General features: G+C 49.0%; 8 protein-coding genes across 8 annotated transcripts; all 8 read right to left on the bottom strand.

Moving 5' to 3' along the window:
- Positions 1 to 404: 404 nt before the first annotated feature.
- ATG24 (Sorting nexin-4) lies at positions 405 to 1,839 on the bottom strand (the record flags this gene model as incomplete). The annotated part of the gene is made up of 2 exons (XM_044856910.1): positions 405 to 1,538; positions 1,588 to 1,839. 2 exons carry the CDS (start codon positions 1,837 to 1,839, stop codon positions 405 to 407), a joined length of 1,386 nt encoding a protein of 461 aa, XP_044704223.1.
- A 765-nt stretch (positions 1,840 to 2,604) lies between these two features.
- FPOAC1_012556 (uncharacterized protein) lies at positions 2,605 to 4,321 on the bottom strand (the record flags this gene model as incomplete). The annotated part of the gene is made up of 2 exons (XM_044856909.1): positions 2,605 to 4,202; positions 4,261 to 4,321. The coding sequence occupies 2 exons, from the start codon at positions 4,319 to 4,321 to the stop codon at positions 2,605 to 2,607; spliced, it is 1,659 nt and encodes a 552-aa protein (XP_044704222.1).
- A 1,226-nt stretch (positions 4,322 to 5,547) lies between these two features.
- Positions 5,548 to 7,397, bottom strand: FPOAC1_012555 (uncharacterized protein; the record flags this gene model as incomplete). Its single annotated transcript, XM_044856908.1, has 2 exons — positions 5,548 to 6,612; positions 6,660 to 7,397. 2 exons carry the CDS (start codon positions 7,395 to 7,397, stop codon positions 5,548 to 5,550), a joined length of 1,803 nt encoding a protein of 600 aa, XP_044704221.1.
- A 4,018-nt stretch (positions 7,398 to 11,415) lies between these two features.
- On the bottom strand, positions 11,416 to 11,988 carry FPOAC1_012554 (uncharacterized protein; the record flags this gene model as incomplete). Its single annotated transcript, XM_044856907.1, has 1 exon — positions 11,416 to 11,988. The coding sequence occupies one exon, from the start codon at positions 11,986 to 11,988 to the stop codon at positions 11,416 to 11,418; it is 573 nt and encodes a 190-aa protein (XP_044704220.1).
- A 763-nt stretch (positions 11,989 to 12,751) lies between these two features.
- On the bottom strand, positions 12,752 to 13,189 carry FPOAC1_012553 (uncharacterized protein; the record flags this gene model as incomplete). Its single annotated transcript, XM_044856906.1, has 2 exons — positions 12,752 to 13,030; positions 13,091 to 13,189. 2 exons carry the CDS (start codon positions 13,187 to 13,189, stop codon positions 12,752 to 12,754), a joined length of 378 nt encoding a protein of 125 aa, XP_044704219.1.
- Positions 13,190 to 14,039: 850 nt separating this feature from the next.
- FPOAC1_012552 (uncharacterized protein) lies at positions 14,040 to 15,065 on the bottom strand (the record flags this gene model as incomplete). The annotated part of the gene is made up of 3 exons (XM_044856905.1): positions 14,040 to 14,646; positions 14,815 to 14,878; positions 14,936 to 15,065. The coding sequence occupies 3 exons, from the start codon at positions 15,063 to 15,065 to the stop codon at positions 14,040 to 14,042; spliced, it is 801 nt and encodes a 266-aa protein (XP_044704218.1).
- Positions 15,066 to 15,083: 18 nt separating this feature from the next.
- On the bottom strand, positions 15,084 to 15,353 carry FPOAC1_012551 (uncharacterized protein; the record flags this gene model as incomplete). The annotated part of the gene is made up of 2 exons (XM_044856904.1): positions 15,084 to 15,169; positions 15,221 to 15,353. The coding sequence occupies 2 exons, from the start codon at positions 15,351 to 15,353 to the stop codon at positions 15,084 to 15,086; spliced, it is 219 nt and encodes a 72-aa protein (XP_044704217.1).
- Positions 15,354 to 15,839: 486 nt separating this feature from the next.
- On the bottom strand, positions 15,840 to 16,808 carry FPOAC1_012550 (uncharacterized protein; the record flags this gene model as incomplete). The annotated part of the gene is made up of 4 exons (XM_044856903.1): positions 15,840 to 16,041; positions 16,095 to 16,404; positions 16,462 to 16,710; positions 16,760 to 16,808. The coding sequence occupies 4 exons, from the start codon at positions 16,806 to 16,808 to the stop codon at positions 15,840 to 15,842; spliced, it is 810 nt and encodes a 269-aa protein (XP_044704216.1).
- Positions 16,809 to 18,667: the final 1,859 nt, after the last annotated feature.

Below are 18,667 nucleotides of genomic sequence, written 5' to 3'. Positions count from 1 at the left end.
AGGTGGATAAAAAGACTCACGGTCAGCTTTGGAGAGCTGCTTCGGGTGCTTTTTTGCATGGATAAGCGGAGTTTCATGACTTTTATCTATGTTGGTATATTGTCTTTAGTCAATAGATCTTGGATTGGCGTTTGGTTCAATGTCAAGAGATTGTCATGTTACAGTGATTTATACATCGGGCGTATTGCTATTCCGGCTACTAAAGTTGCCCTCTGATTCAAGTATGATAAACTGTCCTACTAATTTCGTCTCTTATGCTTACAGACCTGGCGTGTCGTCTTCATTCACAGGTCAAAGTCACATATTGAAATCTTTATTCAGACATCTACTTAATCAGTCATCCCTCATCTCTCATCTTTCCCATCCCAAACGCCATATCCTATAACGCCAATACCATGATCCATTTAAGCGCTCGTAATCCCCTGCTTCTCCATCTCCTCGACATACTTGGTCCAGATGCTTTCCACTTCTCCGTAAAACTCAATGTGAGAATCCGCTAGACTACCCAGCTGCGCCTTCATTTCGATCCTCTTGATGCGCTCGAAATCGGCTACTTCTTTGACTACCTCGTCGTCAAACATGTCGCTCGTCTTGCGTGCGCTTTCGACCTCGTGCGTGAGCTCTTCGACGCGGAGTTCTAGCTTGCGGGTTCGTTCGCGACGGGCTTGTTCGTGGTCTACACCACGGACGTCTTCGATCTTGGCACGGAGGAAACTTCCTGCGCCGGAGCCACCGCCATGGCCAGATTGGAGGGTGTCTCGCTCTGTTGTTGACTTGTTGAGGTATTCAGTTAGTTGTTCGTAGTCGAGCTGTTTCTGCTCTCGGGCCTTGAGGAGGTTCTTGAGGGCGATGGAGTAAGCTTGCATATCTCGTAGAGATCCGAGGTAATCTTGGTCCGTCATGTCCTTCAGTTTGCGCAGATGAGTCGCCGTGTCTTCAATGGAAGCAGAGAAACCATGAACGGCTGGTTCAACGTGGGGTTCGAGAGGAATAAGCTTTTGGAACTGCTCCGCGAGATCACGCAAGTCCACCTCCAAATCCGTCTCGCGCCTAGCAACCCTCGCAATGACCTTTTCAATATGTCCAAGATCATCATCGAGCTTATCACTCTTCTCCTTGACCTCCAGAAAGCGACGATCCGGACGGTGCAGCTTTGTAAAAGCGTTGATGAAAGTATCGGCAAAGTTGTCAAACACACCGGCGGATCCGGGATCGCTAGCAGAACTCACGCGCGAGCCGCGGCTGCGCATGGTGGCATTCCAGTCGGGACTCTCGAGGAAAGTGTGCAAGATCGGGGCGCGGCGCAGTGTTGGGTGAAGGGATAAACGGCTGAGGAAGCGCTGGAGAGAATTGGCGCGGCGGGCTGTAAAGTCTGAACCGAAGCGATCGCCGCGGACGTACTCCATGCGCTGCTTGTCGGGCAGAGGAGGGACGGCAGTGGCGGGATATTCGCGGGTGAGCTGTTTGTAGAGAAAGACAAAGTCTGTGAAGCGACGGCGAACAGTAGTAGTAGAACGTTGGAAGGAAGAGAATGTAGACTATTATTTGTAAGTATTATACTATATGGGGAAAGAGTGGTTTGCGTACGTGTGTGGTGATGAGGTACGAGACAAAAGCATCCTTGGTGCCGTCATTTTCCTTGATGGGCGTATCAACAGTGCACTCGAGCTTCTCATTTCCCAGCGACGGAGCATCTCTTTCGAGACCTGTTGTCGCATTCAAGTCATGGCCCGGCTCTTCAGCGTCAGGAATACTGCCACTGCGAGTTTGTTGATCGTGGACGTGCTCGCTCCACGAGACGTTTGAGAAGTCATCTTGTTGCTGTTCCATTGCCGTCATTGCGGGCAGCGCAGTGTGTAGGCGTTGTAGGTGTGAGGTTCGAGATGCGTTGAAAAGGTCGAAGGAAAGAGTCGTGAGGTTCAAAGGTTCAAGTTTATCAAAGTGGGCGGAGTTGGCGGGAGTTAACTAAAGCTCGGCATGCTAAAGTTGTGAGAGAGAGAGAGAGTTGGGAAGTGGTAGACTAAGTTGGACGTGGGGAGCTGGGGATGGGATGTGGCGCAGGGACCATTAGATAAGGAGGGGCTTGTAAGCTGACGAACTGTAGAGAATTGATCAAGGTTTGGAAAGATAAAAAATACAGAAAAATCCTTTTAATATTGATCTCGATCTCAATTATCTTCTGTATTTTTTCTGACTTTTTGATCCAGTGTTTGATTGTTGTAGTGGTACTTTTATTCCTTCCCCAAAGTACCCCTCTATCAAGATCTACGTCAATGACGATGACGCAGCTTTGGAAGCCAAGGGTCTCGCAGGCATTAAGTAGACCATTAACAAAATAGACTGTGACCAATGCTTTCACGCTCCATGTATTGCAAGAAAATTATATATACAGATAAAAATAAATGATTCAGTGGAATCTATTGCTTCCCAGCTTCGAGAGTAGTCTATCCCAAACAAGTAATACTGGTCCTCTCAATGCTGGGCCCAGTTATTGACACAGCGCCTTTCCCATCCCGCCTTGATGCCATACCATCCCATTCAGTCATACATATGAAACAACACCTCCAAGTCATGGTACATGAAGCCCGAAAGCTAGTTCTTACTCTACTTCTGCTCCTTAGATGAACCAGAGCTGGCCTGGATCTCCTGCTCTAGTGATCTGGCAGACTCGGCGGCCTTGGCCAACTCAGTCTCGGCCTCAACCATTTCGCTAACCTGCTTTCGCCCAAGACCCTCAGCCTGAGCTTGAGCAAGTCTCTCCTCCTTCTCATCGATATCATCTGTGTCACGAGGAGTGGCGAAACCGGAGCTTTGACTAGCTTGATCCTGCTCTGCCTCATCCTCGATGAGTTCTTGCTGCTCACGGATAACCTCGAGTCGCTGCTTGTTAGTGGCAGCACCCTCAGCACTGTGAACCTCGAGTTCGATCTCGTGGTACAGCTCCTCGGGAATAGCAGACATGACACCGATAAGAGCCTCAACTTGACCGGAACCCTCACCTGAGCCTTGACCATACATATAGGCGTTGCTCAGGACAAGAAGTGTTGAAGGAACGCCCTCCTTAAGGCGGAGATCGAGCCAAGCCTGGAGGTCATTGCGCATGCGGGCAGGAGAAACACTGTGTGTTCGGATACCACGGGCAGCACAAGCGGCCTGGAGTTCGGCAACAGTCAAGCTGTCAACACCCTCGTAGCTGATGGCCTTGTCGTCACGCTTGATTTGACGCATGCGGTGACGGATCTGGTATCGAAGCATCATGTCGGTTCCGAATGTGCTGAGGTTCATGTATTTGCACATGGACACAAGCTGGGGTCGTGACAGGTTGTCGAGTGTCAGATCATCACGGAAGGCTTTGCAGATCTTGATAACGTCCTGGGCAGTAGGTGTCTCGCCTGTTGCGCGCACCTTGCGGAAGAAGTTGGAGAACTCCTCCTTTTGTGTTGTGGCCTGGCTTAGTGGCAGACCCTCGCCAAGTGTTTGTCTCAAGAATTCGCTGACCTCCTTGCGTGTTGATCGTAGGACAGTAGCCTTGGCTTCCCTTGACTTTTGTCCCTCGAATGTGCTGGGGAGCATGTTGGGGAAGAGCTTGAGGGCAAGGGGCAGAAGTGCCTCACCCAGAGGAACGATAATGAAGACGGAGAAAGGCACTAATCGACCGAGATCCTGGACCGTTCGCTGTAGCTGCTTGTTCTCGCGACGGGTGAGCTCGTATCCGGCGGCCATCTTGAGTGCTAGTCGCCAACTGATCTTGACCTCAGCAACGAGGAGCTTGGATCCATCCCAGTAGTGGTGAGCCTCCTTCTTGACCTTCTCCCAAAGGGTGAGCTTCTTTTCCTCCTTTGCCTTTTGAGCGGCATCAGACTTCTCCATGATACCCTCATTGGTGCCAACGACTTCTTGGGCGATGGCATCGGGACTGGCGGCAGCATCGGCAGGTTTTAGAACTTGGGTACCGTTGACTTTCTTTTCAAGCTTCTTGTCCTCCTTTTTGGCGACGATGGAACCAGCGGACTCCTTGGGGAGCGGTTTCTTAGCCTGCTCGGCATTGAAGCCCGGGGGTGGGCCAGAGCTGGAGGGATCGGGTCGGTGATGATCGGTACTCATTGACCGCGGGATCAATAGAGAGATGGCGGGGATTTGGGCATGCCGACTGACGTGGCGACCAAGAATGGCAGGAGTAACACCTCGCGAGAGGGCCCGGGCTTTTGGTGGATTAGCAGGAGGACAACGAATCGAATCGGTGAAAAAGGCGGTGCTCACCATTTCCCATCAAGGGGTTCCGGGCAAACGCTCTGCGAGCGACGAGGGAGGAAGCGCTCATGGCGAGCTGTGGTTGAGAGTAGGGAGAGTGTTCGCAAGTGGCGGCGGATATGTTGTAGTGTATAATTTCTTATCGGCGCATGTATTGGTATCGATCGATGTTGAAGTGAAGACACAAGAAAGAACAAGATGGAGACGACAAGAAAATGACAAAAGTTGATGTAAAGTTGAGATTCTCCAAGAGAAGAGGCGTCGCCCGCTAATGGCGAATGGGTGTGGTGTAGTAGTGGTAGTTGTACAGAGTAAATGGTTTATGGTGATGGGATTGGATGGACGTCAAAGTATATGGATGGACCGTCTTATCCATCCTAGCTCCGTCTCCTTCTCCCGTCGACCGGGGTTCGCCGCATCCGGTGCGGAATATCTATTGTTGCGGCAGGGCTTACAATGAATGCATCCAATCCCTGCGCTCTGCTTGCGACTGACAGGGGCTTGCGTCAAAAGAATCTAGAATATTCATAGTCACGTGATGTCCGGTAGTGCCGACTGTATCCTTTTGTTGGGACTTGAGAAGGAAGATTTCTTCAGTTCCCCTCTTGTCCCCTGCATGTGACTCTGTTCGGAGTATTGGCTGTCATTTCTCAACAATGTCCGTTGTTATCTCCGCTGTACTGCACTCCGTAGTATCGGGCCATTCTGCCGAGTTTCTTTAACAATGCAATAGAGACAATCATTTTCTGGCCTCATTCCACACTCAATGGGTTGTCAAGGTTGCTTTGCAGGTATTAGCTGAGTTGTCGTGCCAGCATTGGCTAGTCGTCTCGGAGATTATGAAACACTGCTTCAGACGCTTTGGACAGTTTTTCCCATTGATTCATTAGTTTCGAAATTAGTAGTTAGTTGATTCAGGGTCCAGGGTAATAGAAACGTAGCGCACATAAGAGACGAAATTGCTCAGTCAATTTATGCTGTTTAGACCACGCTTTTAGGTTATTTGTTTTTGTCTCCTAAGCCTTGGAAGTCAGCTTTTCTGTTAACCTGCCAGCCTAGACAGTCCGCAAACATGACAGTTTTAGATTATCTCATTCAGTAAGACACGCAGGAACAGTTTTCAGGCCGAAATCATCAGAGTTAGTTAGTAAAACGGTGTTCGTTTGAGAACATACATGCAAAACAACAACAACGCAATGTACCTCACTTCCCAGCATGTAGTGATTGGTAAATAGCTCATATTTATAACGGCTCTTATCGGCCAAACTATCATTATCATCTCATAATCTCATGACACTAGCTGCTTTCACAAACATCCTTATATCTCAATCCATGTCCATACTTGAACAAAACCTCTCCATCAAACGCCACATCCGACAACTGCGCATCAGCAGCAGCTTGAGAAATAGGCATACCGAAAGGCAATTGACCCTCAGGACCCCAACCATCGGTGCCGAAAACAACATCCAGGAAAGCATCGTGGCTGCTGCCGTAGCTACCAAACAGAGCAGCAGCGTTCTCGGCGACTTCGGGAACGGCGGCGGGACGGTTCAATCTGATATCAACAATGGTGGGCAGAGTCGCGTAGATCTTGGCCTGGCGAGCCTTTTCTGTGGCGTTGAACTCGATACTGCCGTTGTTGATCATGGCGGGGAGACCGGGGGCAGTGGTGGGCTTGAAAGGTGAGGCGAGACGGAGCAAGGCGTAGTCGGCGTCCTCGGGCTTATCGACAACGGTGAGGTTGCGCTGCTCGAGGGCCTCGGCCTCCATACCCTCAATGTAGAACTTGGCATCGAGAGCGGCGAGAGGGAGAGGGAGGATGTCGTCCTTGTTGGTAAGCATTGTGAAAGCGCGACGCTGGGTCTCGTTTCCGAGACGGCTGAAGTAGTCGTTACCAGCGATGCGGGCGGCTCTGTCAACATCAACGAAGGGGTTGTCAAAGAGACCAAGCTCAAACTTCTCCTTCATTAGTTTGCGGACAGACTCGTCGATGCGAGACTCTGACACGAGACCCTTCTTGACCAGCTCAATTATCAGCTCGGGCTTGGTCTCACCACCAAAGATGTCGCAACCAGCCTCGATAACACGACGAGCACGCTCGAGCTCAGTCTCATCCTCCAGACCCCAGAATCGGGTAGTAACGATACCCCAATCGGTAACGACGATGCCCTCGTAGCCAAGCTCCTTCTTGAGAAGGTCAGTGACGACACCCTTGTTGAAACCAAAAGCAACCTCCTCCCATGAGGTGTTGATGGGACGAGAATAGTAAGGCATCATTTGACGGGTGCCAGCAGCAATGGCAGCCCTGAAGGGTTGTAAGTGATACTCCCGGTTGTCTCCAGGGTAAGTCGCGTTTTTGCCCTACAACATTGTTAGACGATATTGGAACCATTTGAAGCTCTACTTACCCAAGGAAAGTGAGAATCCTCTCCGTTCTCCATCGCTCCGCCTCCTGGAAAGTGTTTCGTCGTGGCGATAACTGAATGAGGTCCAATCTTGTCGCCCTGAAGACCCTTGATAGCCTCAACCACCAAAGCACTGGTCAAGTTGGCATCCTCACCCAAGGTACCAGTGATACGGCCCCACCTCGGCTCAGTAGCCAAATCAACTTGAGGATGAAGAGCCTGTCGAATACCGACAGCAGTGTACTCTTCTCGGGCAATCTCGTGGAAAGTACGGACTAGCTCGGGTGATCGCAGAGCAGCGAGACCAAGAGGCTCAGTCCACCGAGAGAAGCCTTGAGCGACAACACTCACAGCATTCTCATCTGTCCAACCGTGCTGAGGATCGGAAGAAATAGTGATGGGGATGCCAAGGGGTGTGCTGAGGGCAACCTTTTGAAGCTCGTTGTACCAGTTTGCGACACCACGAACGTCATTCACACCACCGCTCAAAACATAGGCGGTGATGCGCTTGTCAGTGATGTATCCTTGTACGGTCTCATCAAACGTGTTGTTGACAACGACGGTGCGAGCGTGAAACATCTGACCTGCCTTTTCTTCTAAAGACATACGAGACATCAAGTCATCGACACGCTTGTCGATGCAGAGAGTCTTGTTACGGTAGGCAGGGTGAGCATCTTGTCGAATGATTGGGTTGGCGATGCTCATAGAGACACCTCCCAAGAGGAGGAGACTGGACCACATGGTGAAGTATGAAGAGGGTAGTAGTGGATGGGAGAGCGAGTCCTTGAGTCGAGTAGATCTAGACAAGGACATTCACTTTATATACTTGATTGCTGTCAAATTCTCTTCACATCGCCAAGCCTTTATGTCCAAGTTTTTCATCGTCTCGTGAGTCCAGTTGGCCGCTGGGAGAATAAGAGACGAAATTAGTAGAGTGGTCTATCCTCCATGGATCATACTTCTTAGACTACTTATTTTTGTACCCCAAGACGTAGGAGATACCCTCAGCTAGGTTAGGCAATTCATCCCATCATGAGCCTCTTCATTCGGACCGATCATTTAGAACCTTGCATACTCTAGCTCAACCTTTGAACATGACATCTCTAGTGCCGTACTCTTTCTTCCCATGAAAACCACAATATCCGAGTTGAGCTTGTATACACCGACCCAATCACGATGCTTGCCGACGGTCCCTACACGGGAAGGATGGCTAAACATCGGAATAGAAAGGATAGACTACGTAAAAAGAAGGACATTTCCCGCGATGCCAAGCATAGACGGGTGGAAGTAGGTGACTAAACGGGTGAGTCTATGCATGACTCGGGTGGTGTTATAGCACAAACGCGGGGAATAATCTGGGGACAGGAACCGGATGCATGCTCTAAACCGTTTAAACATGCGGGGATCCCATATAAGTTTTCGGCCCTTTTGTTAAATCCCATGACTTTTTTATGAACCAGTTGCTCGGAGAGTATCCATGGACAATACCCATGGGGGCTGTAGGAAGGGTATCATATACGTAACGGGTACCACTGACTGTGGATATATCGGATGGCCAAGACTGGAGACTTGATCAGTCAAGAGTCGACCCTATTGCTGGGAAATATCAAGAGTCAAGCGCAAACTTGAGGGTTGGAGAAGAGAAGAGGTTGACTTGGAGATGATCCACCCTCCACATCCCGATGTTTGTACGTATGCCCACGATCCGAGTGTTCGGGATGTGTTTACGGCAATTGAGAAATGATCATGACGCACTTGCTGTGTCTACCAATTCATCACGAATTCTTGCTAATAAATAAAAGAGTATTGCGATTGATTACATGCATGTCGCACTCTTATTGGATGTTTAGACATGTCAGCATCGAATCAGGAAGTAAGCGACTTACAAGTGAGCTCTAACAAAGTGGTCTTTATTTGGGGATGTAGAGAAAAGAAGCTTGAAATTAAGATTATTCTATGGTTCCTTTTCTCGTCGCACCAACGACTAAGCTTAATTGTGGACGTTTTTCCCCGACAAATTAGCTCCGACGGTGGCTGTAGCGTCAAGAACTTCGGGGAACTACAAATACATGCACCATCAAAGAATCAAGTGTCTTCTATTACAATTCTTAGACTGCCCGTCCAATTGAACTCTACTTTGTTTTCTATGACGACTGACCATCCCTCTGGTCTCTCTTTACGGCGTAATCATCATGGTATCAATCAAGTCACCACTGGAGAAAGGACGAAATTACTAGGTCAGTTTAGGCAGTTTAGATTAGATCTTTATTTTTATTTATTTTTGTACCCTAAACCTTCTCACCCTGATACCCAGCCCACACATTTATGCTGCTCTGTAATCGCCCCCAAGATCTTGTCATTATTATCCCCCAAAACACCCATTGCGAGGCTATCTGCCATCACCTGTGACATATTGTTTCTCTGGACTTCTGCGCCCTCCAGATCTAAATCCCCCCCGGCACAAACAAACATCCACCTGGCGATCCATTCGTCAAGACCTGGAAGGGTAGACACAACTTGACTGAGGGTAAATGGAAGTTGTTGCAGCTGATTTCTCTCCATCTTTCTCATTCAATATTGCTCCCTCCTTCCATCCATGAGGCGCATCAGTCAATTTAAAGGCAAAAAGTTCCCATCCTTTCTTGAACCCGTCAGGATGGATCACCGGCAATAACAATGAGCCGTTCTTCAGCATCGCTCTGGCGAAATTGCAGTATGCGTGGAGTATGTCTTTAGCCTCGTCGGGATACCAACGGTATACGGGCTGTATAAAATGCGCGACTCCATGATACGGAATCACAAGGTGATACGAAATCAGTAGGTAAGAAAGAGGATGATTATTTTATTTTTGTGGGAGCAGGTCTTGAACCAGGAGGTCTCAGAGACCTACCTACGCTCACATGACTAGCTCATGTAAGCGTATGTGACGATCCTTCCTCTCAGGGTCATCACGTATCACTCCATGTTGCGTACTCGGAAGCGGTGGTATTTTGGTACGGTCAGGCCATCAAATGGATGATCAGAAGGGAATTGTGACACTATGGGCATACCCAAGTCACTGACCATGCGCTGTTGTTGATCTTTGCGCAGCCAACCTTTGCCAGATTCTCTTCAAAAGCATCTTTCGTTTTCCGGTTCAAGACCTGGATTTGATACCCTTTCATCGTGTAATTGTGTCCATGTTGGGGCATGGAATTCGCTTCATGAGGGTGGCAATGGTTCATCTTGGAGAAGGAGCGCAGGTGACACATGGCGATAAAATAGCGGCAACTTCTCAACATCCGCTTTCAAGTTGGTGCTTTGGGGCCTGGGGGACTAGAATATTACCAGACATCTTCTTTTCGTGAATGTGCTTGGCGACGGATAACGCCAGTAGGAGATAGTCAAACGTTGACAGCGCCATCAGGATTTATCGCTCCCAGAATGACATTCCAAAAGACGGTACACACTGCACGCTAGGCAGAGCCACTGTTATCCAGATCGTGCAAAAAAGCAACCAAGAATCACGCCAATGGTCAATCCTTATCAGCCTGGAGGACGGTCAGATTTAGAGGCAATACTAGCTAGGGAGGACATACCGAGCCGATAGTGGGAGTGCGAAACTGAGTAGCCAACTGGCCATGGTGAGCAGACACGGCGAGATCGCAGGCAGAACGAGAAGCCACAGTCTGACTGTTGTTCCGTGTGAGATGTATAATTGCCCATGGAGGCGCTCTGGCTTGCAATCATCGCCCGTCGTCATATTCATCGTCAGCTGGATCCTCTTGGATATCTTCGCTGACAAAGTTTGCCTCTTTTATCACCTGTGAGTTGTGTTGACAAAAGGACTCGATGGGAGATTGTGTTTGTCTGTCGGATATTCGAAGGCACTTGCTTTCGATGGAACATTGGTGTCCCTCAATTCTTCAAACTGATCCTGCGAAATATCATTCATTGCCACTACACCAGGTGGTGGATTAGGCCGTTATAAGTAACAGGAAGTTTGTCAGCTTGGACGACGGCTGAAGAAGGTCTCTTTTGTACAATCCCATAGCACTGTCATTGTGTCATGACAAACACCACATGGCAACTCCAGATCCTCAAAAGCAACCTTGTCTTCTTCGAGATATGATTTGAGAACAGGCCAGTTGACCTCGGTACACATATCATTGGTTCATGTAAAATGAGTCTGAGGCGGCGCGCATGGTCACAGTGCTTCCCAAGAAAGTGGAAAAACTTCTCAAGTACAGCATCTTGCTATATGAAGATCGAAGTTTGCTGAGGTGGGCACTCAAGTAGGCTCTGGGATGGTGACTGCACTGTCTCATGAGGTCGAATCGTTCTGCGATGCCTTTTTCGGCTACTGCGCTTCCAAGCTCAGTATCCTTCGTGCCGTTTTGTCATCCTTTCTCCAGTGATCGCAAACATTGATTGAGCTGAGTTGGCTACGGCGGGGTATAGCGCAGAAGGTGTTGTGTTATACCTGCGAATGCGATAACTGGAAATCTCCCCCGTAATACTTAAGAAGATAGATAAAAGAAATGCCTTCAACAAACACAAACAGTGTCTAGGCATCAGTTCTACCTAACAGCAACTTTACTTTGAGTTGAATACCATCCGCCAGTAGTCAGCAGTGACCTGGATCGCATCCCTATTCTGCACTGCTGAGTGAGGAAAAAGTTGGGCCCGTTCGGGGTTGGCCAACTCGATGTTCACACGTTCGGCCATGTTGGTGTCCAACCTCCATAACTGAGGCATCTGCAACCCTCTCGGTACTGCCCTATATGTGGATGCTATGCCATTTGCTGAGGATCAATTCGCTAGTCGCTGGCGGGGTTTCAGCAAGTCTGCTGTAGCAGAAAAAGAAAATAGCAAGATAAGACCCATAGGGAAAGACGCTGCTGTGGCAGTCGATGAAGTGATGGCTGCACTCTCTCGCAATGTTGATTCGAGGCCGAGTTCTACACGGAACATGGGCCATCGTCAGGCAGTCTGGAATCTCTGGATAAGCTTTCTGGCTCCTGCCGTAGCCAACAGGCCATAAGGGGGAAGAGCCCCAATCTACTGTATAGAATTCTTTCGGTAGTGATAGCTTGGTAGCCCACAAGGTACTAATGCCGTTCAAAAGGCACATGGCCTCGACAGTCTTGGATGGGTGCAATGTAGATGCGGGGGCAAGGAGAAGATCCGGATTTCCCGCTGCTCCGCTCATGGCTGCAACTTGCATCATATGATACTGAAGGTCAAGCACTGCGTCCAACTTCTCGCCGTCTGCTTGGCAGTGCTCTGCGCTGGATGCCCGGCCATTGCTGTAACCCGAAAAGGGCATGTGACCAGTAGGAGTGCAGGCCATCGTTAAGGCTGATCATGTTTTCGGCCTGACTGAGGCAGCAAATATCCCAAGGACAGTCAAGTGATCAACTAGGTCCACGAAAGTCTCATGAGTTTTGAGATTCTGAGCTCAGCCATGTGACCCGATATGATCGGGGTGTGGGTGTTGAGCAGGACAGTAGCGATTCCACATCCGCGTATAATTGCGGCTCTTCTGCTCTTGCGTGAAGAAAGAAAGCCCCTTTTCAACAAATGTTGCGAGTATGAGAATCCTTGTTAAATTGATTCAGGTCCAGGAACAATCAGTGATGTTTCGTGTACATTCGAGTGCATGTGTTTATCGACCACGACTAAAAACAATGTTAATAATGATATAACTCATGACTATGACTCCGACGTACTTCTAATGGTGCCTGTAGGCTTGGGCCATCCCGCGAGGGTCAAAAGGAAAACGGTCTAGGGTACACGCAATCGAAGGTGCGTTGACGACTGAACATAAGTGTTAGCAATGATCTAACTCGTGGCTCTGACTCCGACTTGCATTCTTTTGATGTTCCGCACCCAGCGCCATACGACGTCAACTCCATATCGTCATGTCAGCGTCCGGGATGCTGGTATCCTGGTCGCCAGCCTTTACACCGACCGGAACATGAACAAGTCAATGTCGGGTAGGAGGCATCTAGTTGTGATACACCATCTCTATAACCATAGTTCGTTTTCAAGAAATGGGTCGTCTGCTTCATTAATAGTGCTCATTTCGTAATGGGACTCCGCACATCTGCTGTCTAGATAGTGATAGGGTTGGGAGTCTTCTCCCTCTGCTTCGGCGCAATAGAGCCGTGCCAAAGTCGATCGTGATGCTTGATGGGCACGTTTCGTATATGAAGTGTGTCGGATTGATGGTGTCGCCTTTGTTCCAGGCGAAAGGGATGATGTGTGCGACTTGACCAAAAGATGTGCCCGTAATGATCATTGGTTGCTGTCTCCCTCGCGACAAACGTCTTTCTTACCGCAGCAGAGATACCCTCGTGTATCGGTGGAAACAAAGTGATCTCTCTTGCAATCTATTCCGTCAAGAATTAGTTCTCCGACTATAATAGATGATAGGGACTTTTGTCATATACCTGGCCTTTGTGGTTGACTGAGGATACTGACTCCCTCGTCTTCTGACCCTTGACGTGTTTGTCTCGGGGGAGTGAGAAATGTGTCGAATGGGCAGCCATTCCCAGACCCTGTACTTTGGGAATGCGATGTTCAACAATGTATCGTCGATGCAATTTGGTGATCATAAAGTCATCCTCGTCAGAGACCAAAATATAGAAAACCTCACAAATATTCAATGAGCGATAATGAACCGCGAGGAACTCTAAGCGAACAGGATCCCATCCGCATCCAGATGTGTCCGCACCCCCAAGTTAATGGGAGCGACGGTACCCAATTCCAAAAGAAAGAGGAAAATGCACATTGATCGGCGCGCCGATCATTATAAGGGCTGGGATGCCAGCCTTGATGGACATATCGAGGTCTCAGTTCTTTTCTCAGGACGACCTGTGGTTCAGAACCGACCAGTCATGTCCCTCTGACATCTCTTCTGGTGGCCATATCCCTTGCTCCCTAGATCATAGGAGCAAAAGGTCCATTCGTGACAAGCTGCAGGAAATCACAAGGAAATAAGACTCGATCCGCAACCGAAGTTGAGGTACTAGGCGGAGTTCCAGTTCGCGTAGCTGTGATAGTTCCAGTTCCAGCGTTGGGTTCGTACCGCCAGCTTGTTGTCACCTGCTCCCGAAGCTGAACGTCTACCTTCGTGAATAACTGATGAGAGTATTTATCCATGCCCCTTAATCAATAAGAGCAACAAGGATAGCCAGGTGGGTAGGAGGTGGCGGCGCAGGCAAACTTTCAGATGAAGATGAGCGCTTGATGTCCTTCAGCGCCGACATCACTGATCAGATGGATGGGCCAGCGATATGAATGAGCTGGTGTTCCAGCATCTGCGACCGAATAACGTAAATGTCTGTGTCTCCCTTAAAAAGGCGCATTTCATTGCCGTAGTCTTCTAGTATCCCAATATCAGCGTTGGCGTATGATAGTACGCGATCCGCCGGGCGTTGGTGTTGACAATCCGACGTGAGGAAGAAGCCAACTCCTTCCAGCCAGATCATGTTGATAACTTCCGCCAAAGAGCCAAATGCGCAGCTTTGTCGAGGTGCTCTTCGTAATATCGATTGGGAGTCGGAATACAACAGCAAAAATTCTGTTCTCATCTTCCACCATTGAGACCTTCTCATGTACGTGCGGCGCATCTCCATTCGCAGCCAGCATCTCCCGGGGAACTCTAAGTGCCACCATCTTGCTGCACGAAAGATATCTTGTGTGTTTTGCACTCTTATGTATTTCCTTGCGTAAGCGAAGATCGGTCAGAGGAAACGCAGGGGAGCTGTTGTCCTCAAGATAACGGAGGTCTGTCAGTCCATTCTTTAAAATCGCTCGACAGCGAAAACTCGTGCTGCTGTCCCGTAGATGGACATATTTGTCACAGTAGATCGTGATGGGTTGAGTAAACGGGTTCTCCGTTCTCTTCCAAGAAGAATTGATCCATATAGCTTCACTCGCTGCCTGTGACATGGCGTAATACTCAGCTTCGGCTTTCGATATGGCCACGGTGCTTTGTCTCTTGCTAGATCATGAGATAGGTCCGCCGTGAATGACGAACGACACACCCGTCTCATATGCATCTAGAATTGTGTCGTACGTTAGGTCTTCGAATGTACTCTTCGGGTCCGCGACGAGATTGTCGCCAGGAAAGTCCCTCTTCCTTGTGATGGTTCTGTTGTGTCTAGCTTACTCCGGATGTTTGCGATAATGTTGACCAAGTGAGAACGTAGAGAAGTGATCCGAGATGATAAGAACTGACGTGTGAGTGAACTCCTTTGATGCTAGTCTTCATATAAAGACGAGGTGGTTACTGAGCTTTCGCTTCCATTCCGACATTCTCAGGATCGGATACTTCTTCATCGCCAGGGACTCATCCTCAGGATTGGAGTGTGGGTGGATGAACTCTGAGAACATCTTCAGAAGGTCGTGCCATGAGACCATCGTCAGTGATTCGGATGCTCACGTCTCAATCGCGGCGATTGTGGTTGATAGGCGCAGCCCAGTCCCTCCGTCAAGCTCCTGTTTACAGGGCCCAAGTTTATTGACTGTTATGTCCAGTTCAGCTATTATAGCAGAATATTGCGAGGTCAACGTACTCCTGATCCCGACGACTTGGTGTCGAGGTCTGATCAGTTTACTGGGAACGACTTTCCAGTACCCGGGCGGTCTTGGTCGATGAGGGCGGTGACCAAATCGTGGACCTTTTCTTCCGTCTTCCATTTCAGCCATTATGGGTGATTGGAAGTGTGGTCAAGATGGACGAAAGTGTGGTAAAGATGGAAAACACATTCTGATCATCTTTCTTGTGCCGATCTCGTGTATATATCGTTTGATAGGGCTTTCGCAGGCTTTGAAATGGGATGTAGTGAATATCGTCGAAGTCTGTGTATCCGTCAGGGCTGAAGGTGCCCTTTATGACATTGATAGCGAATCCCAAGTTGTCCATTGTGTCCCTGGTACCCCTCCTCCGCTCAGTTCCTCTGGATCGCTTCTTGAACAGCCGCTTTGACGTTCGGGTACAGAAACTCGTCGACTTCGTTGGCAGTCATGCCGTTGACTGCTTTTGGAATAAGGCCTGGCGTGTATCCGCGTATCGTGGAGGAGGCAGGATATTATCCAGGTCTTCAGGACCCTGGATCTATCCTGCGACGACGTCAGTAGACGACGCCATGCACCTTGTCCCCTCCATCTTCATTATCCTCGACTTCGTTGTTCTCATCCACCTTCTCTGCGTAGGTAGCCCAAGTTAATAGACTCTAACAGGATGAAGGGCACAGGGGATGAGGTGGATGGAGTGCTCTTCTCTGTTGAGAGATTGACACATTGGTGTAAGTTCGTTGTAGCCATTCGCTTGAAGACGGCGGTTTGAGCAACCGTCTGAACAAATATGAATACGAAGCAGTTGCGTGTAGGCCACCTATGAAGATGAGTGTAGTTGCCGTCTGTCATCTGAGGCAGCGGCTTGAGTACTGGGGGTACAGCGACTTCCTGCCCTTGCAAATAGACATTTTGTCTGTCTGTCGAGTCGCGGTCTCATATCCCAGACGAAGGTGTTTATGAAGCTTCTTGCGGGATGCGAAGTCCTCAAGGCATAAATGGCAGTACTTGGTCTTCAAGGGACATAGTTCCTCTGCCTTGATCTTATGGCTTAACACAGGCGTCAAGATGACGTGGTTCCCACAACAGGTCGCGGCTTTGAAAGCTTGCCTGCTTGATGAAGAAGACCGAGTGCTCTTTGAATCATCAGCGTTGTCTTTCCGATGCTTGTACCAGTTGTAACCTTAAGCTTCTTACGATGTTAGCGATGTTGTGAAGTGGATAATAATTAGTGACTTACTTGCAACTTCACATCTCCTGTCGGCCTTTTTTGCGACCTCTGAAATGAGAGAAAACAGCCGGTCGACCTGTGCTATCTCGGTATCCTCATCAGGCTGGGATGGCTGTGTATTACCGTCGTCACTGTTGTCCTGGTCGGTGTTGTCGACGGGTTTATAGTAGCTCAACCATGGTGTCTTGTCCTGGGCCCGCGGGGTCTTCGTGGAGAGAATGCCTCTCTTTCCACTTCGACGATCGACTAGAGAAAAGGCTATGAGGATAGCTCCGTTATCGGTCTCGAGAGGGAACCTAACACTCACCGATTTGGTCCTTACAGGATTGTGTCCCGTGGGAAATCGGTGAGCTCATCATGTATAATTACAATGCCCCGCAGTGTCAGTAACACCATCTTCGGGAGATGCAACCTGTCGTGAAACATTTTAGCCTCGGTGAGACTATCATGACCAAGTTGCTGTCGGCCATCTCGGCATCATCAATAAACATGATGTCGGCCAGCTTGATTTCTTCCCTAGGAAACTGAGGGACTTTGTTGTATAACTTGCTTGTGTTTCGAATCCGAAGTTTGCCGTGTTCTCCCCCACACTATTACTCGGCCGTTTGCGAAGCGAAGTGCCGTTGCGTTGTTGGTTCTTCCAGATAACTTCAGACCCAAGATAGAGATTGCTGTCATCTACAAACCAATCCATCGTCGACCGCTGGTGAATCGTTTGGCTTTGGGTGCGTATGGGCGTGTCGGCGCTGTGGGCTGACGTGGTTTGTAGTATGGCGAGAGTATTCGATGGCCATGAGAAATTAACAGACTTTCTCAAGCGCATCAAAGCTAGGAAAGTTGGGTTGAAAAGCTTCCGGTTCAGACCTTCGAGAATCTAAAATGGGCGCCCAAATCTCACATTCATCTCGTAGGCTCGGATGGAAAATTCGGTAATCCCTGGATGGTAACCCTGGATAACAAAGCTTTGAATCACCGCATTCTGGAAAGACTTGACACATTTCCAAAATTCTTCCAAAAACTCATGGGAGTCATGGTCCAATTGAGTTGGATAGTCAGAGTGGAACTTGGAATCCCGACATCATAGATGTGCGACGTAAGGGAAGATTGGGACGGATGTTCTGGCTGAGTTATACACAAGTGGGTGCAGTCATTCAGCTGACCCATGGCTCTTGAGAATGTCCGACAGTTATTAAATGACCATGGGAGTCTCGTCCCTATGTACAAAAAAGGCTGGTGTTCTGAAAAAGACTGCGTTTCTTCTTGTTACTGGCAGTCTTTGCGGCGTCGATTGCCAACGACTGATTGAACAGTCTACGTTCCTGAATTTGGTTCGTATCTGTGCTTCGATTTTCGAACTCTCTTTGCATCCGGTTTTGGAGATCTTTTTCGAACTCCGAGTACTTTTCGGCTCTCTGCAGCGACATACGGAGAAGTTAAAGTCCCCCTCCAGGTTAACTTTCTTTGACAACCTGTAAATTTCGTCCATTGTCTGCTGCGGTATGCCAATAGGGTTCTCGGTTTTCCAAATGACGGTTTGGCCAAAGAATGGAGTTTGTCGTGGATGAACCGGCTAGTCGTTGGGTCCCCAACGGACTCTTCAGGCACCATGGCTGGTGTTGGCAGTCTGTGACTCTCAACGGGCTCTTGGAGTAGAGACATCGCATGCAAAGAAGAAACGAAAGGTCAATCACAACTCCACAGAGTTTCCGGCAAGAATCGGAGAACAATAGCATCAGAATATCGTCGTAAGTGGGCAGGGCCACAGAAGTGTCAGCCTTGTCGGTTTCCGGGACGCACGGGTGGAGGGTAAAACGGAAGCATCGTATGATGTATAGCTCGTTGTGGTTGTGTCTGATAACATGAAAGGGCCGGTAAACAGTGAAGCATTGATAAAAGCGACAGTACAACTCTTCTCATACACTTGAGGCGTTGACCTGGTGAGCTCAATCTCTGCCTTGGTAAGTCGATGGTGAAGTCGAGCAACGCCCGTTTGACCGTGGTGCAGTCGCTCTTGATGTGTTTTTTTGATCATAGTTCGTGTATGGCAAGGAACATCTATGCATTGGAATAAGGTGATCGTCGCTCGTCTTGTCAAGCGTCGTAACCTTCTAACAATCCCCACTGAAACGCCTGGCCCTTGTCGCCAGTGCAATGGTTGGTAAATGACTAGAATGCACATCCTGTGTCCAGAGTGGCTTGATGTTGTAGCATTTCA

The sequence above is a fragment of the Fusarium poae genome, chromosome 4 (assembly GCF_019609905.1).
Source record: "Fusarium poae strain DAOMC 252244 chromosome 4, whole genome shotgun sequence".
In the NCBI taxonomy this organism is placed as follows: domain Eukaryota; kingdom Fungi; phylum Ascomycota; class Sordariomycetes; order Hypocreales; family Nectriaceae; genus Fusarium; species Fusarium poae.
The sequence above is the reverse complement of the archived record's forward strand: the minus strand, read 5'-3'. Positions and strand labels throughout refer to the sequence as shown.